Here is a 14,761-nt window from a genome sequence, read left to right on the forward strand (position 1 = left end):
CGCAATCTCTGCTTCATAAATCGGAGACTAACGAGAATGTTTCTCAGCCACAATTTAGTCACATCCCGTCCTCACCACGCCCACTTACTGCCATAAATGGTCAATGTAAAGCGCCTTGTGGATCTCATGCATATACATAAGCCGGCTGTTGCGGCGCTCCGCCAATGACGATGGTGACCGTAGATCAAGGCAGATCAAGGAAGCGCTATTTCAGAAACAGAAATTGAGGTACCTGTGGGTGAAGTGGAGAAATGAAAAGAAGTGTATTTGCAAAACAAATAAGAGAAAATCCACGGAGTGGCACAGCGTTGCTGAAGCCATCAATGTTGTGAATTCTTCAGCGAGATCTGTGGCGGATATTAAAAAAATAGTCCAATCAGAATTTGATCCCCAGACTCCCAGGTGAAAGTCACGAGTGCTAACCAGTCAGCCAAATGGAGATTTCCCCTTTACACGTAGCCAGGGTGCATGATCAACTGGGTCACAGTGACAGGACACACACTGTCACAGACGCATGACATTCTGTCTCAATCTGTCCTCCTGCTGATATTCTGCATTCTGTATTCTGCGCTTCAGGTTGTGTGTGTGTTTGCACGCGTGTGTGTGTGTGTGTGCGCGCGCGCACGTGTGTGTGCATGTGGGGCGTCTTGTTCTGTGTGAAAACGAAGCAGTACAAGTGATAATGCTGCAGGATTTCATAATTTTATCCTTCTCAGCAGCAGCACTGCAGGTGCTCTCCATGTCCAAAATGTGCGTAAGCCAGGTCCTTAGTCAACTTAAAGTTGCTCACATTTTCCCGCTAAGTTTTCTTTCATAAATCCCAAAGTTTGCGTGGAAAGTTGCTTACGCAGTTTTCTGACCCCGTTTTGTGCGTAAGCAAGCTTTATGAATGAGGCCCCTGAGCTTTAAAGGTGTAGTGAAAAGAAAACAAATTATTCTTTAAGATTTTACTTCTGATGCTACGTCAGGATCACAACATGCATGAGGCAGTCACAGCCGCATGCTGGCTTGACCTTTGTATAACTTATGTGCTAAAGGTCAGGCCAAGCATGCCCACTGTGGAATTTCAGCCTGAGGATGAGTCAAACTTGAACTTATACCTAACTCTTCCAAAACATACTGTTAGTAAAGTAGTAAATGCTTGAAATTTAAATGTCCTACGTCATATAAATATTTTTTCATAGTTAGATTTTTTATGATCTTTTGGTGCACAAACGATACTGATCTTTACTAATATTTTTGCATTTCTATTTGAGGGTACCCAATGCCCAGTTAAAATGTAAGAATTGTGCTGATTTTTGACCTGATTCTCACATTTTTACAATCTTAAGAATACACATCATTTCTGTAATGGCTCTAAAGATAATCTTATTAGATATTTCTGCCATGTGCGGTGTGTTAGGAGTGCTCTGGCACACTCGAATGGGATCTTTCAGACATGTTGGATTGTCTTGGTCTGATTTTTGGGGCCAAACAAATGTGCTGCCTGTTGAAAGTCACATGTAACCAGTGCCCAAAGTGTAAAAGAAAAAGTCTTAGACAAGGGGAAGTTCGTGTGTAGCTTTTGCCATGTGGCTGAACAACACACAGTACTAGTAAAATTGTTCTATCTGTGATTTTATTTTCAACATATGTAGGGTCACTCATGTTAATTCAGCAATCTTAAAATCCTGCCGTGTCAACCCTGCCTTATGTGAATGATTATTTTTAATGGTGCTGCAGCAGAAATTGTGCTAAAACAGCCTGTGAAATTCATCATTTCAAAGTTTCCACAGTTTTTGACTCATTCCTCAAACAAGCAGAGCAAGTGGTTTCATGGTCTTTATCATTACTACAAGTCCTCACAGCGAAGCAGGTTTTCAGAGCAAGAAACAACTACAGTTCTACTTTGATCAAAACAAGCAACTGGCAAGAAATTTGGTTTCTTTCAAAGACAAACCATTATTTTCTATATAGCGTCTCTCAAGATAAAAGGGGGAAAAAATAGATTCAAGTAGATGAAAAAAGTATCAGTGAGTAAAACAAAGGTAATCACAGAGTCCTGAGAAAAACAGAACCAGTAGAAAGAGCAGCATGAAAAGAAGGTAGTGAGGAACAGTCAACAGAAGGTCATACCGAACCCAGCTTGAACAAGTGAGTCTTCAGCTGCTTTTTAAAGGAGACCACGGAGTCCACTGATCTCAGGCTCAGGGGGAGAGAGTTCCAGAGTCTGGGGGCCACAGCAGCAAATGATCTGTCACCTTTGGTCTTCAGCCTGGCGCTGCACGACCAGTAGGCGTTGATCACTGGACCTCGGGGACCTGCTGCGGGTGTAGGGACTGAGAAGATCACCAATGTAAGATGGTGCCTGTCCATGTAAGGCCCTAAAGACCAGAACCAGGATCTTGGAATGAACCCTGAAGTTGACTGGCAGCCAGTGAATCTGGAGGAGAAGCGGGGTGATGTGGGTGTGTTTTAGCCTGGCCTGCCAGACTCGTCCTCTGTTTAATTCTGCACAGAGAAAGAGTCTGGTAACTCACAGAGAGGCACATGAGGGGCGGGACTAGCAAGCTCAAAATTAACCAATCAGAAAAAAGACGGAAATGCTGACTATACCGCACGACGCTGTAGTTTTCTAGCTGTAGTAAAAAAAAAAATAGACGTCTGGCAACGGCGCAAACATCTTTTATTTTTTCGAAGAAATGCTTTTAGTGCTTCTATTTGTGGTTTTAAAGACATTTGGGTCATTTAGAACAGAGGAAAGAGCCGCAGCGAACTCTGCCGCTGTCTTCGTTATTTATGAGAAACTGAGCATTGTTGTGTATGACATCCGTGTAGCAATTAATACATAATAATTATGACCAATAAGATGTGATATTCCATACAACTATGAAATATCAATCTGATTGATCTTTGAATATTTAATCAGAAGATTCTAGGGTTCTTTGCTCATTCAGGGACCATAAATACACTTCGTATTAATTCAGACAGTCAGTATATAGTTTATAAAATGAATTTAATTCTTTTTCCTAAACTAATGATACATGACAAGATATGAATAAGGAGATGTGGTGTGGTGGATGTGAGGTGTTGTGATGGAAGCTAGATGTTGTAGCAACCGTTATTGTATCCGAGAGAAATTGTGAAATCTGGGTATAAAAGAATTTGTTGTTTGTTATAAACTAGAGTTGTTTATTCATAAACCTCATCATACACCAGTATGCAGGCTTACGATTAGGGATGTAATTTAATTTTCACACAATTAAATAAACCCTGTATGTCAGGAAATATTGTCCTCAGTTTGGGTCTAAATTTTGCCTAAAATGTGTTATTTTGTAATTATGTTGTTTATTTGTTTACATTTTTTCCCTTTAGCATTTAAAATACCAATATTTGTCCATTACTTCTTATTTTATGTCTGTTTGATGTCATCATTTTAAAAATATTAGATCAGATGATACTCAGTACTTAAGTAGCCTTCTAATCAGATACTTGTTTTACCCTTACTTGAGTAATAAACCCTATCAGGAAAATGTTGTCCTCGGTTTGTGTCCTTCCAGTGAGCTTTGCAGATGTGGGAAAATGTCATCAGGCAGTAATCATTGTTAAATTCATAATTATTCTCAGAGAGAGACCAACTCTATCTGCCCCTGGGAGCCCCGTAATGCATAGCGTCATTTCAACATGGGGGTGTCCGTGACACGGTTTATATGCAGGTAGCGGCGCTGCGGCAGCTTTATATAGCGACTCCTTGCATTCTCCCTCAACCCAAATCCTCGGATCACGCATTTTAGCTAAAACGCTAACGTTATCTTGCCTTGCGTTGACTGTAGAGTTGTGGGTGATGGTCACGCAGATGTGTCATGAGATTTGAAGCGTTGCTGCCTTTCACAGACACTTTTCCTGCACATGCTGCAAACAGGATAGCCGAAACTGTCCCTCGGCATTCTTCAAATATCCAAAAGATGCCCGTACTTCCGACTTTGTCTTCTTTGAGAGATAATAAATGTCCTGAGCGCTGCCGTCTCCTCCTTTGGCCATTATTTCAGCTTTAGCTTCAAGAAAGTTTTGGTTGTAAACAACAAAGCGCACATGTGCCGCCGGCAACTTCAGCAGATGATACGGTGGCTGGTAAGGGTCACCGTGCCTACACCGCAGCCACGTTAAACCCACCGAGATAATAGTTTTTTAAAAAACAAGACGGTTATTATTATTGTCAATTTTTTTTACCGGGGTTTACCGCTATACTGGTTACCGTGACAACCCTACCTGATCGGTCTGCTTTGATCTATTTTGAAAACTCCGATCAAAACCGATAGGGGCGCTATCGGCCGACTGGGATCAAATGCCGATCCATCGGTGCATCCCTACTTACGATACCCTTGTATGAGTTGCTCCCGGCGGTCCGGAGGGTTACAAGCACATTGGTGAGGTCACCGGACATCGAAACAATACTTAAGAGATTAGTAGATTCCTCTGAGTTCAGCTTCCTCAGCCATGAAATGCAACCCGGGGTCTGTAGGTTAGACGTCTGAGGTGGATGTCTGAGTTGAAGTAGCTGTTGTGTCTGTAATCACTTGCAGCGTCACAGAAAGGTTTTGACTTAAGGTCAAAGGAGTTTGTTTCAAAATAGGCTTTTTTCCCAGTTTGGCAGAATCGGAGTCAGCTGGCAACTGAATTACTTGGGAAGTAATTCTTGTTTTATTAAACTACTTTGTTATGATTTCTGGCCAAGTTTGGCAAATCAGAATTTGACAAGTTTCTGAGTATTTACCAACATCCCACAGAAAGCCACGCCTTACTTCAGATACAAAGATGTTTTTAACCTTAATGTGTATCTTATTGTAATGTGTATGAGTGTAAACAATGATTCACTTGTTAAATCAAGCACATAGTGATTTGTGATATAAATGGATCATTGTAAGAGCAATATTCATTTCAAATTTATTGATTTAAGCACAGATTATTCAAACATTTGATTTAAACATCTTGTTCATTCATCACATTTGACTATTTACTTATTCAGAGTGAAGAATATTGAAGTCTGGCATTCACACAGTGAGTGCAAGAATCTTGGGTTAGAATGTTTGAATGTTTTGTCTTCATGGAATGTAAACACACACTGAACAGAACCTTCTGGATTTAGATGGCCAAACAGAAAGTGAATTTATGCTGTAGATGAAAGGTCACTATGTTGATCAATATATAGGAGACAATTGACCCTTTTGGACGTCACATCCACGACGTTGTAGTACTTTTTTTTTTTTTTTTTTTGCTGTAAAATGGAGTCTGGCGACAGCGCAGACATCTTTCTTTAGAAGGAAGGCTTTTAGCACTTCTACTTGTTGTTGTTTTAAAGGCACGTCCAAGTCATTTAGACCAGAGGAAAGAGCCGCAGCGAACTTCGCTTCAATCGCCAAGTTTGACAAGCCTGACATTATGGTGTAGGACATATGCTCCTCAGCGCTGATTGTCTCGGTTAGAATTCTCACGGGGTGGGATTATTTGAATAGGAGAGTTCCCAGACCCTTTCTCTGTGCAGAATTACTCAGAGGAGGAGTACGGCAGGCCAGGCTAGGTGTGTTTTGCTCAAACAGGTGAAAAGTGAGTTACAGTAGTTTAAGCATGAGGAGATGAAGGTGTGGATAACTGTCTCAAGTTCAGAGCAGGACAGAATGGGACTCAGTTTAGCAATGTTCCTGAGATGGAAGAAGGAAGAGCGAACAAGAGAACTGACATGAGAATCCAGGGTTAGAGTTGGGTCAAAGGTCACACCAAGATTCCTGATAGAGGGTTCGGTGCAAGATGCAAGCTGATGAAGAGAGTCTCTGACTTTGGGAACCAGCTAGTTTGGGGCACAGATGAGGATCTCAGTCTGATCTTCATCCAGCTGTAGAAAGCTCCCAGCCATCCAGGTTTTGATAGAGTCTAAGCAGGTGTGTCACAGCTGCAGCTCAGACATCTCATGGGGCTTAAAGGAGATGTACAGTTAGATGTCATCTGCATAAAGATGGTAGGAGATTCCTTTAAGTGTATAATGAGTGCATAACTCCTCAGTTTAAGCTGTACTGGCCTTTTTGGTGTGTTCTTGCTGTGTTGAAATTCTAATTCCATCTTTTAGTTCTTTTTAAAACACAGAAAGGTTTTATTTACCTGCAACGTTTCGTTTGCGGCTGCAAACTTCGTCAGGCTGACGCTGATGGTGGCGTCACTTCCTTCTCCATTTATCCGCGGGCAGCAGAGGACGTTGTCACCCTCTGCTGCCCGACAATGCAGTCCCATGCGCGATCCAACGAGTAAACTCCATCGTCCTTGTTCATGGTCCCACATCCACGTCTCCTTATCTCGATAGCTTCTTTTATCCATCTTTTGTATTTCTGTTGTTTGGTGTTTCTGATCCTTGTGTTGTCCCAGTCCATAATATGTTTTCTCGTATGCAGTGATCTGTTATGGCTGACGTCTTTAAAAAGAACTAAAAGATGGAAATGTACTGGCATTTTCCTGGTACACAATAACATCAATGCAATACTCAATTTTAATACTAATATTTGTGCAATGCTGAATTTACATAGTATGCCTGTGTATCTTACAGTATGCTGCATAATTCTAGAACCCAAGTTTCATTTTTATTTGTGGTTTTTAATGGTCAAAAGTTACAATAATAGCTTACTGCCTATGTGTATATACCTTTGTTATTATTATTCTCTAAGTGTTGGTGCTGCTGTAACAAGTAAATTCTCCCACTGTGGGATCAATAAATTCTAGTCTATTCTTAAGAGCTCAGGATGTGCTGCAGAGGAAGCAGAGACAAGAGGAGCAGTTGAGGCCCCAGCACAGAACCTTGTGGGACACCATAGGTGAAGCAAGTGGTGGAGGAGAAGGAGCGCTCAGACAGATAAGAGGACAACCACTCCAGAGCAGATCCTGTTGGCCTACCCAGTCTCTCAGCCTCTCCAGTAGCAGGTGATGGTCAACAGTGCCAAAGGCTGCAGTCAGGTCCAGCAGGACCAGAACAGAATATTCATATTTACATTTTTTTGTATATAAAATAAAAAAAAATAGACAGTTTACAGTTTTTTTATATTGTATAATATTTAGTATTAGTATACTGTATGTATGGTATTATATCAGCTCACATCTGTGTCCTTAAAAGTTTAAATTACAATGTAGCTTTATTCAGTGAAAGAAAATCAAATCTGGTTGACGAGGAAGTCTTTCTCTGCCCAGCAGATTGGGGGGTTTACCCTGTGTAACTTTCAACGTGCATGTTTTTGGCTTCCTGCGTGCATGTGACCACTGATTTGCAGTGAAAACATGAAATAAAGTGTTCTTCTTACATCTCCCAGACGCAGGCAGGTTCCCAGGCTGTGTATGACGTCCTCTGCGAGGTCAGAGTGGTCTGAATCCCACACCAGCCCAATGGACACGATTTCGGGTGAGTTCATCAGCACCCGGCGGATACGCAACACTTCCCCACAGTTACTCTGATGAAGAGAAGAGGGAGGAGGTAAAACAAACAGGGTGTGTTTATTTAACATGTTTTATATCTCTGCACATCACTAAAGCTGTTTCTTTTTCTGAAGCATACACAGAGCGACACGTGAGAATAAAGAAAACAGGAAGAGAAGGAGAAGCAGAGATGAAAGCAAGAGACAAGAGATAATGAAAGAATTGTAAGAGAGAATGACAGAGGGGGAAGCAAATCTGCTGAGTTGAGTTGTGTTTGTCCCTCAGGCCTTCTGTTGATTTCAGAACTGTGTGTTCTGAATCCTTCCTTTGAGTCATGACCCACCGCAGAGCTAGTACACACACACACACACACACACACACACACACACACACACACACACACACACACACACACACACACTCACGCACACACACATAAAAGCCTGCACACACATACGAGAATGCACGCAGCGCTGGCAGAGTGGACTCGGAAACAGCCTGAGAACACCCTGGCAACCAGACGCTTTGCCAAGCACAACACACACACTATTCATACTCAGAACGCTCCCTTTGTGGGCAGCGCAACATCTTGCACAGGAGCCAGAGATGGCAGAAAGGTATGCCAGCGTCTGCTTCTCAGTTCTCAAAAGGGGACACAAACGTCGGCTAGAGTGCGGCCAAACGGTACAGCAGTGAGACTGGGGCTATCTGTTTGCTCAGGATGCTCGATGGGCACACACAGTCCTCAGCTAGCCCTCTGTTCTGTCTCACTCAGCCACTGACAGCATCATTCATCAAACGACTGTACAAACAAATTTGCTCTGCTTCACAATGCAGATCAGTGCGGTATCACTGCACCTTAGGTGCGAAAACAAAAGGGTTTGTTCCTTATTTTCCTGTTTTTTAGGGAGGGAGGCTGTGACAGTGCAGAGGTTTCCTGAAAGTGATGAGTTACATAATACCTCTGGTTGTCAAACGATAGGATAGGGTTTTCAGAATGCTGATGGTAAGATTGCTCAAAGCAAAACGACACAACTCCAGGAGAGGCTTCAGGCTCTGCTGCCTGAGAGCTCAAACTGCTCTAGAAGATGCACTTTTATCTGTCCAGTGACTGCAGAAGTCTGTTGACACACACACACACACACACACACACACACACACACACACACACACACACACACACACACACACACACACACACACACACACCACCATCTGCTGTTAAGATTTTTTAACTGAACTATTTATTTGACTTTTTTCTCATCAATCAAGTTTCAATTCTTTTTCAGTTCAACTTTACCTTAAAAAGGGGAACGATATGTGGTTTTTGGCCAGTTGCATTTTGAAAATTCTGCATGTGCATACAGCACATTTAGACAACTTTGTGAAACTTATTTTATCTGATTTTATTTCCTATAATCATCTTTTGATGTACCAGCTCAGATTTCCCCCTCCCAGCTACATCTCAGGCATATTGCAGCAAAATACAAGAAAAGCTTCCACACATCAGCATCTGTGTGTGTCATTATTCCAGCTGACATGCAGTGGTCTATTCAGGACTTAAGCTTCAAGCACACATCCACCAGCTCTCAATGTCCCTTCATTTGTTTGAGTAAAGTTAAGGGTGGCGCTAACAAAAGATCAGCGCTTCAAGTGATGGAAGACAAACAGAAGCCTCGTCTCTCTTAGCATTAGAGTCAGTTTGGTTTTAGAAGCCTGCCTTCTCTCTGCCTCGGCGAGGGAAACAAACAGTTTCTTTTTAACAGAAATCCTTTTCCCTTGTGGAAACACAACAAAGCCTTCTGCAGAACAGAACAATTATTACTTCCCTTCCTTCAGTACCTAAATACTTTTGGAACTTTTTCCCTTGCTGTAATTGCTTTGGACCATAACTTCTGTGTCCCATTTGGGAAAATAGAAGCCTAGCATTCCTTAACGGAATGGACATTAGTCTTCTGCCTTTACTGCAGGGGTCTAAACAAAGATACTTATATATTTTTTGTTCATGCCAACAAAAGAAATGAAAATGATTCATTGCATGTTTTCACTATTTTGTGTAATAAAGGTTATAATAATAATAATAATAATAATAATTATTATTATTATTATTATTATTATTATTATTATTATTATATTATTATTGTTGTTATTAATTATTATTAATATTATTATTATACTAATTCTATGATAATGATGTCTATATTAAGTATTAATACTGTAAGATAAAAATGTTTAACTTTTTAATTTATATGTATTGTATTATATTTCTTGTTTTTTCTCTATTTCTTTAGAGTGTTTGAGTGCATGCTTTACTAAAATAGGCCACAGGGATTAAAATGTGTTCTTAATCTGTCAGACAAAAAGTTAGACACAGAAATGGTGAAACTGCAGCTTTGATTAAAACTTGAAAACACGTGGTCACATGGTGGTCAGAGGGACCGGTGGCACTTGTGCTTGGTAGCCTCACTTCTGTCAGTGTGCTTCATGGCAGCTGTGGCTACATTGTAGCTCATCACCACTGGTGAATGACTGATGTGCTGTAAAGTGCCTTGGGGGGTGTTAGAACCCTAAGAGGGCACTATGCAAATACAGGCCATTTACATTCAACTTAATCTATGTAGTCAGTCTTGTTGGGGGTGACTCAGCTGCTACCAGATTAATGTGTACAGTAGCTCTGTGTCTGGAAAACATACTTTTTTATAACAATTTGTGTGTTTACTATCAGTTAGCTGCAGTAGCCATCTTTAATAAGGCAGTAACACTTTACAATAAGGGTCTCTTTAGTAACATTACTTAGTGCATCATCAAGCATTAATAAACAAAGGGTCCCTTTACTCCCAATGTTAATCAACAGTAGATGTTCATCTAAGAAATTTCTTTAAAAGCCATCCAGCAATTTATCAGTTATTGTCCTAACAAGCAAACACACACACACACACACACACACACACACACACACACACACACACACACACACACACACACACACACACACACACACATACACACACACACACACACACACACACACACACACACACACACACACACACACATACACGCTCACACATTTCAGTATGATGAGAAATTAGGAGGCAGTAGAGAAGCTAGAATTTAGGGAACTGAAGTGACTGCTGGAGCTTTTGACAGGATGATGTTTTATCAGCAATCCACCTGTGGGTCATCAGATCTAATGTAACAGAAATAAAACATCTTCAGGATAACTGAGCTGATCAAACATGGTGGGTAGTCTAATGGCAGAAACAAACAAACAACTGAAGATCACCAATATATGTTCTGATTTAAATGTATTTACTGAAATCTCCCTGAGTTACATGATCAGAATGCAACCAATCACCTAACCTTAGCCTGTTCAGTCTGTGGCTGTGCTCATGATGGTTTTTATACAAATGTAACTCTATGCACCTGTTAGAACCAAAGCAGATCATTTAGTTTTACAGTAAATGTATTATGTTTTTGGACGGTACTCTTGAATTTAAGTATGAAAAAACAGGATCCAGAAAAGACAGAGTAGACACTATAAGTTTAAGATGCTGCCCTAAAACGTATATTTTGTCTTTCTTTAATTGTTCTAAAAGGTGAATCATGAACATGAAGTGGACATGAAAAGACTTGGGGGTAGCTTCATAATTTATGTTTTATCTTCTTTTCTTTTGGCAGCTGTGTGTTAAATGATCAGCTGCTCATTTAGTTTCAGTAACTTTTAAAGGTGATCAGTGTGTGTGTGTGTGTGTGTGTGTGTGTGTGTGTGTGTGTGTGTGTGTGTGTATGTGTGTGTGTGTGTGTGTGTGTGTGTGTGTGTGTGTGTGTGTGTGTGTGTGTGTGTGTGTGTGTGTGTGTGCTCTCACAGGACAGTTGCGGAGGTCTCCCATGTTGCTGGCGTTGCGAAGCAGCTCCCCAAACATGTCCGGTGTGGGTTTCTCTCTGCACTCCAGCATCCTCACTGCCTGGTTACTGCAACACACACACACACACACACACGCACGCACGCACACACGCACGCACGCACACACACACACACACACACGCGAATCCTTAGACAGGTATTTTAATACATTTCAGACTCATTTATGTTGTAATTGCTAGAGACAATGGGAGAAATGAGTTCTAAAATAAATAAAACTGTGTTTTTCTTCCATTAGAACTGAAAGGTCAAAGTTCATGCACATCACAGCCGCGAAGAAGAAGCTGTTCCTAGAGACTGCTCAATGTTCTGCCTGAAGGAAGGTGGGTGAGCTCGTCGGAGGTGGAGGTTTATTAGATGAAAGGACACTACAGGGAAGATGATGTGACATGATACCATGCTAAAAACCAGGTGATATTTGCAATCCTTAAGACTGAATTTAGTTGGAAAACTCTTAACCAGACACTTCAAAAACACATTCATTGTTATTGTGATATCTCGTTCTATCAGAACGAAGGCAGTAAAAACTGCTGCCACCTCGCTGTCGGAGGTTGAATTGCACCACACAAAAGAAGCAAGGGTAAATGTTTCCGTGATTTTAAATATCAATTCAGTATCATAAGATGAAATATTCCAATATTTCATTGTATTGATATTTTTTTGCATCCCTATAATCCAATAAATCAGAAACATTGAAGAACAAAACAGAAATAATAATAGAAATTACTGAAATACCTAAATCTTTTCAGGCTCATGTGATTCAATTTTCAATCTGATTTAACGTTTCAATTTGTTAAGAGAAAAGCTAAATCAACATCATGGTAAGTAAACTTTAAATGATTGTAACTGCAAAAGAAAAAAAAAGCTTTACTCCTGGGACAAATACACTATTTCCTTAAGGCAAAAACACTTTAATAGCAATCTGCATGTATGCCTTATAAACAGCTGCCCTCTGAATGACGGGGTCTAATACACATTATAGTTTTATGTGAATACTAAACGACCCAATCCCCCTCAGGCTTGGGACCCCACAGGGGCTTTTGTGTTTAGGGAATCTGTTTCCATGTTAAAATGCTGCTTTCCTCCTCAGTCTGCCCGGACATGAATCCCTTCTCTGCGTCCACTTGATTTTAAGAAGGCAGCAAAAGCACAGCAGTCAGGAAAACACTCATATTTCAGTTTACTTGAATATGAGCTGTGCTTCAACCAGACATTTTTACTTTTTTCTTTTGTCGCCCTTGGATTATCTTACTTGCTGTGTGTTGACTTTTGCATTTTTGTTCTTTCTAGACTGTAAACAACAAGCCTCAGCGAGGTTAGACGTAGCTTCTCAGGGCTAACGCGCTCACACACGGAGTGGCAGCCCCTCATTGCTCCACAAATACTTTAACTCGTGTGTTCTTTACATTTAATTTACTAAAGATAAACAAAGTGATTCACCCTCTTATCTCGCTCTCATCTGCTCGTTCCGCCCTGCTGTTAAACTTATAGATTTTTGTTGCCCCCTAAGTCTACTGAATCAAACGCCTGATTGATTACCTCCCCCCTTCCTTATTTCATTAACTTGAAGTGGTGTGTGAGATTTTAACACAACAAACTTCCCCGTGTGCGCACTTACCTGTGTTTGCTGCCATCTTCATTTAGATACAGGAGACACTATGCACAAGACCACCTGCTCCTGCATATGCATGAACGTCCACATGTGTGGACATGATGTATGTGTTTACATTTTCCTGCTCACAGACCCGTGCAGAGGAAGTGAAGAACATGCCTCTTCTACTGTCATTTCCTAGCAGCTTGCCAGCAGATTTACTGTGTTGTGCGCATGTGTGTGAGTGTGTGTGTGTATCTGCATGTTTGGTCTTACCAGAGGGACGTGGTGGAGATGTAATGAACCATCTGAATGAAGGGCAGGGGGTCTGATGTGGCTCCACAGCTGTTACACACACACTGCAAGCAGAAAGACATCCTGGGATTCATCACAGGACTAACGTTTTCTTCTGTTATTATTTTCTCATCAAGGCCCTCAAACCAGGGACTTTTTAAAGCAATAGTTTAGACCTTGTGAAGTTCGTTTCTTCCTGAAAAAACTCTGTTTGGTGAAATAAAGTGTACATCCTACAGGACTGATGTGCTAACGGCTAGTTAGTTAGGTAGCTAACGGGGCGACGGTGGCACAGGAGTTAAGTGCTCGCCCCATAATAGGAAGGTTGCAGGTTCGAGCCCCGCTCAGTCTGTCGCTGTCGTTGTGTCCTTGGGAAAGACACTTAACTCACGTTGCCTGCTGGTGGTGGTCGGAGGGACCGGTGACGCCAGTGCTCGGCAGCCTCGCCTCTGTCAGTGCGCCCCAGGGCAGCTGGGGCTACATTGTAGCTCATCCCCACCAGTGTGTGAATGGGTGTTTGAATGGGTGAATGACTGATTGTGTTGTAAAACGCCTTGGGGGGTTCCAGGACTCTAGAAGGCGCTATATCAAATACAGACTATTTTAGTTCCACTGCATCTAAGATATAAATGTTTAGCTGCCATCTTAAAACAGCTTCAACCTCCTGTTGCAGCGGTGTATGCAAACATTTATGTTAAACTTTATTCCACCTTTTATTTATTGGTCATTTCAGAAGAAATATTTATAAATTCCAGCTTGACAAAACACCTGGATGTACAGGAAGCGCAACACTTAGCTACTGCTTTGCTTTCGAAAAGTGAGGAACTGCCCTGTGTTTGACACTAAATACACTTTTTTATATTTAGGGTTTATAAATGAAACAGGAAGATTATTTAATCACAAAGCAGACATATCTCAGTCTATCCTGCCTCAAGTGGAGGAGGATCTTGGGGTCTTGTTTTTCAGTGAGGGAAAGATGGAGCACAAGATCGATGGGCAGATCGGTGCTGCATCCGCAGTGATGCAGGTGTTGTACCGCTTTGTTGTGATGAAGAGAGCTGAGCCAGAAGGCGAAGATCTCAATTTATGGGCTGTGCTACGTCCTTACCTTTATCTATGGTCATGAGCTTTGAGTAGTGACAAAAAAAAAATTTGTGGATACAAGCGGCCAAAATGAGTTTTCTCCACAGTGGGCTCTCCCTTAGAGATGGGGGAGAAGCTCGGTCATTCAGGAGGGGCTCGGAGTAGACCCGCTGCTCCTCCACATTGAGAGGTTCCAGTTGAGGTTGCTCGGGTATCTAGTTAGGATGCCTCCTGGACACCTCCTGGTGAGGTTTTCTGGGGCACGTCCAACTGGGCGAAGACCTAAAGGACGACCCCGGACATGCTGGAGGGACTGTGCCTCTCGGGTGGCCAGGGAACGCCTTGTGATTCCCCCGGAGGAGGTGGCCTAAGTGGCTGGGGAGTGGGAAGTCTGGGCCTCTCTGTCCCCACAACCCAACCCCGGATGAGTGGAGAAAAAT

At 41.8% G+C, this 14,761-nt stretch overlaps 1 protein-coding gene across 4 annotated transcripts in view; it reads right to left on the minus strand.

Annotated features, from left to right (window-relative positions):
• The window catches only part of usp54b (ubiquitin specific peptidase 54b), a 76,904-nt gene that overhangs the window by 23,568 nt on the left and 38,575 nt on the right, over nucleotides 1-14,761 (minus strand). For 3 of the 4 annotated variants that reach the window (XR_001573241.3, XM_015962910.3, XM_054749296.2), the window contains exons 5-7: nucleotides 13,221-13,303; nucleotides 11,298-11,403; nucleotides 7,317-7,463 (exon numbers count right to left, since the gene is read on the minus strand). Coding sequence is in view for 3 of the 4 variants with exons in the window: in XM_015962910.3 (XP_015818396.3) it covers nucleotides 7,317-7,463; nucleotides 11,298-11,403; nucleotides 13,221-13,303 (336 nt within the window). In the remaining variant the exon portion in view is untranslated. Of the gene's footprint in view, nucleotides 1-6,132; nucleotides 6,488-7,316; nucleotides 7,464-11,297; nucleotides 11,404-13,220; nucleotides 13,304-14,761 lie in introns of those variants that run through there. The other variant, XM_070545704.1, reaches the window with a different exon arrangement.

Source organism: Nothobranchius furzeri, chromosome 16, assembly GCF_043380555.1.
Source record: "Nothobranchius furzeri strain GRZ-AD chromosome 16, NfurGRZ-RIMD1, whole genome shotgun sequence".
Classification (NCBI taxonomy): Eukaryota; Metazoa; Chordata; class Actinopteri; order Cyprinodontiformes; family Nothobranchiidae; genus Nothobranchius; species Nothobranchius furzeri.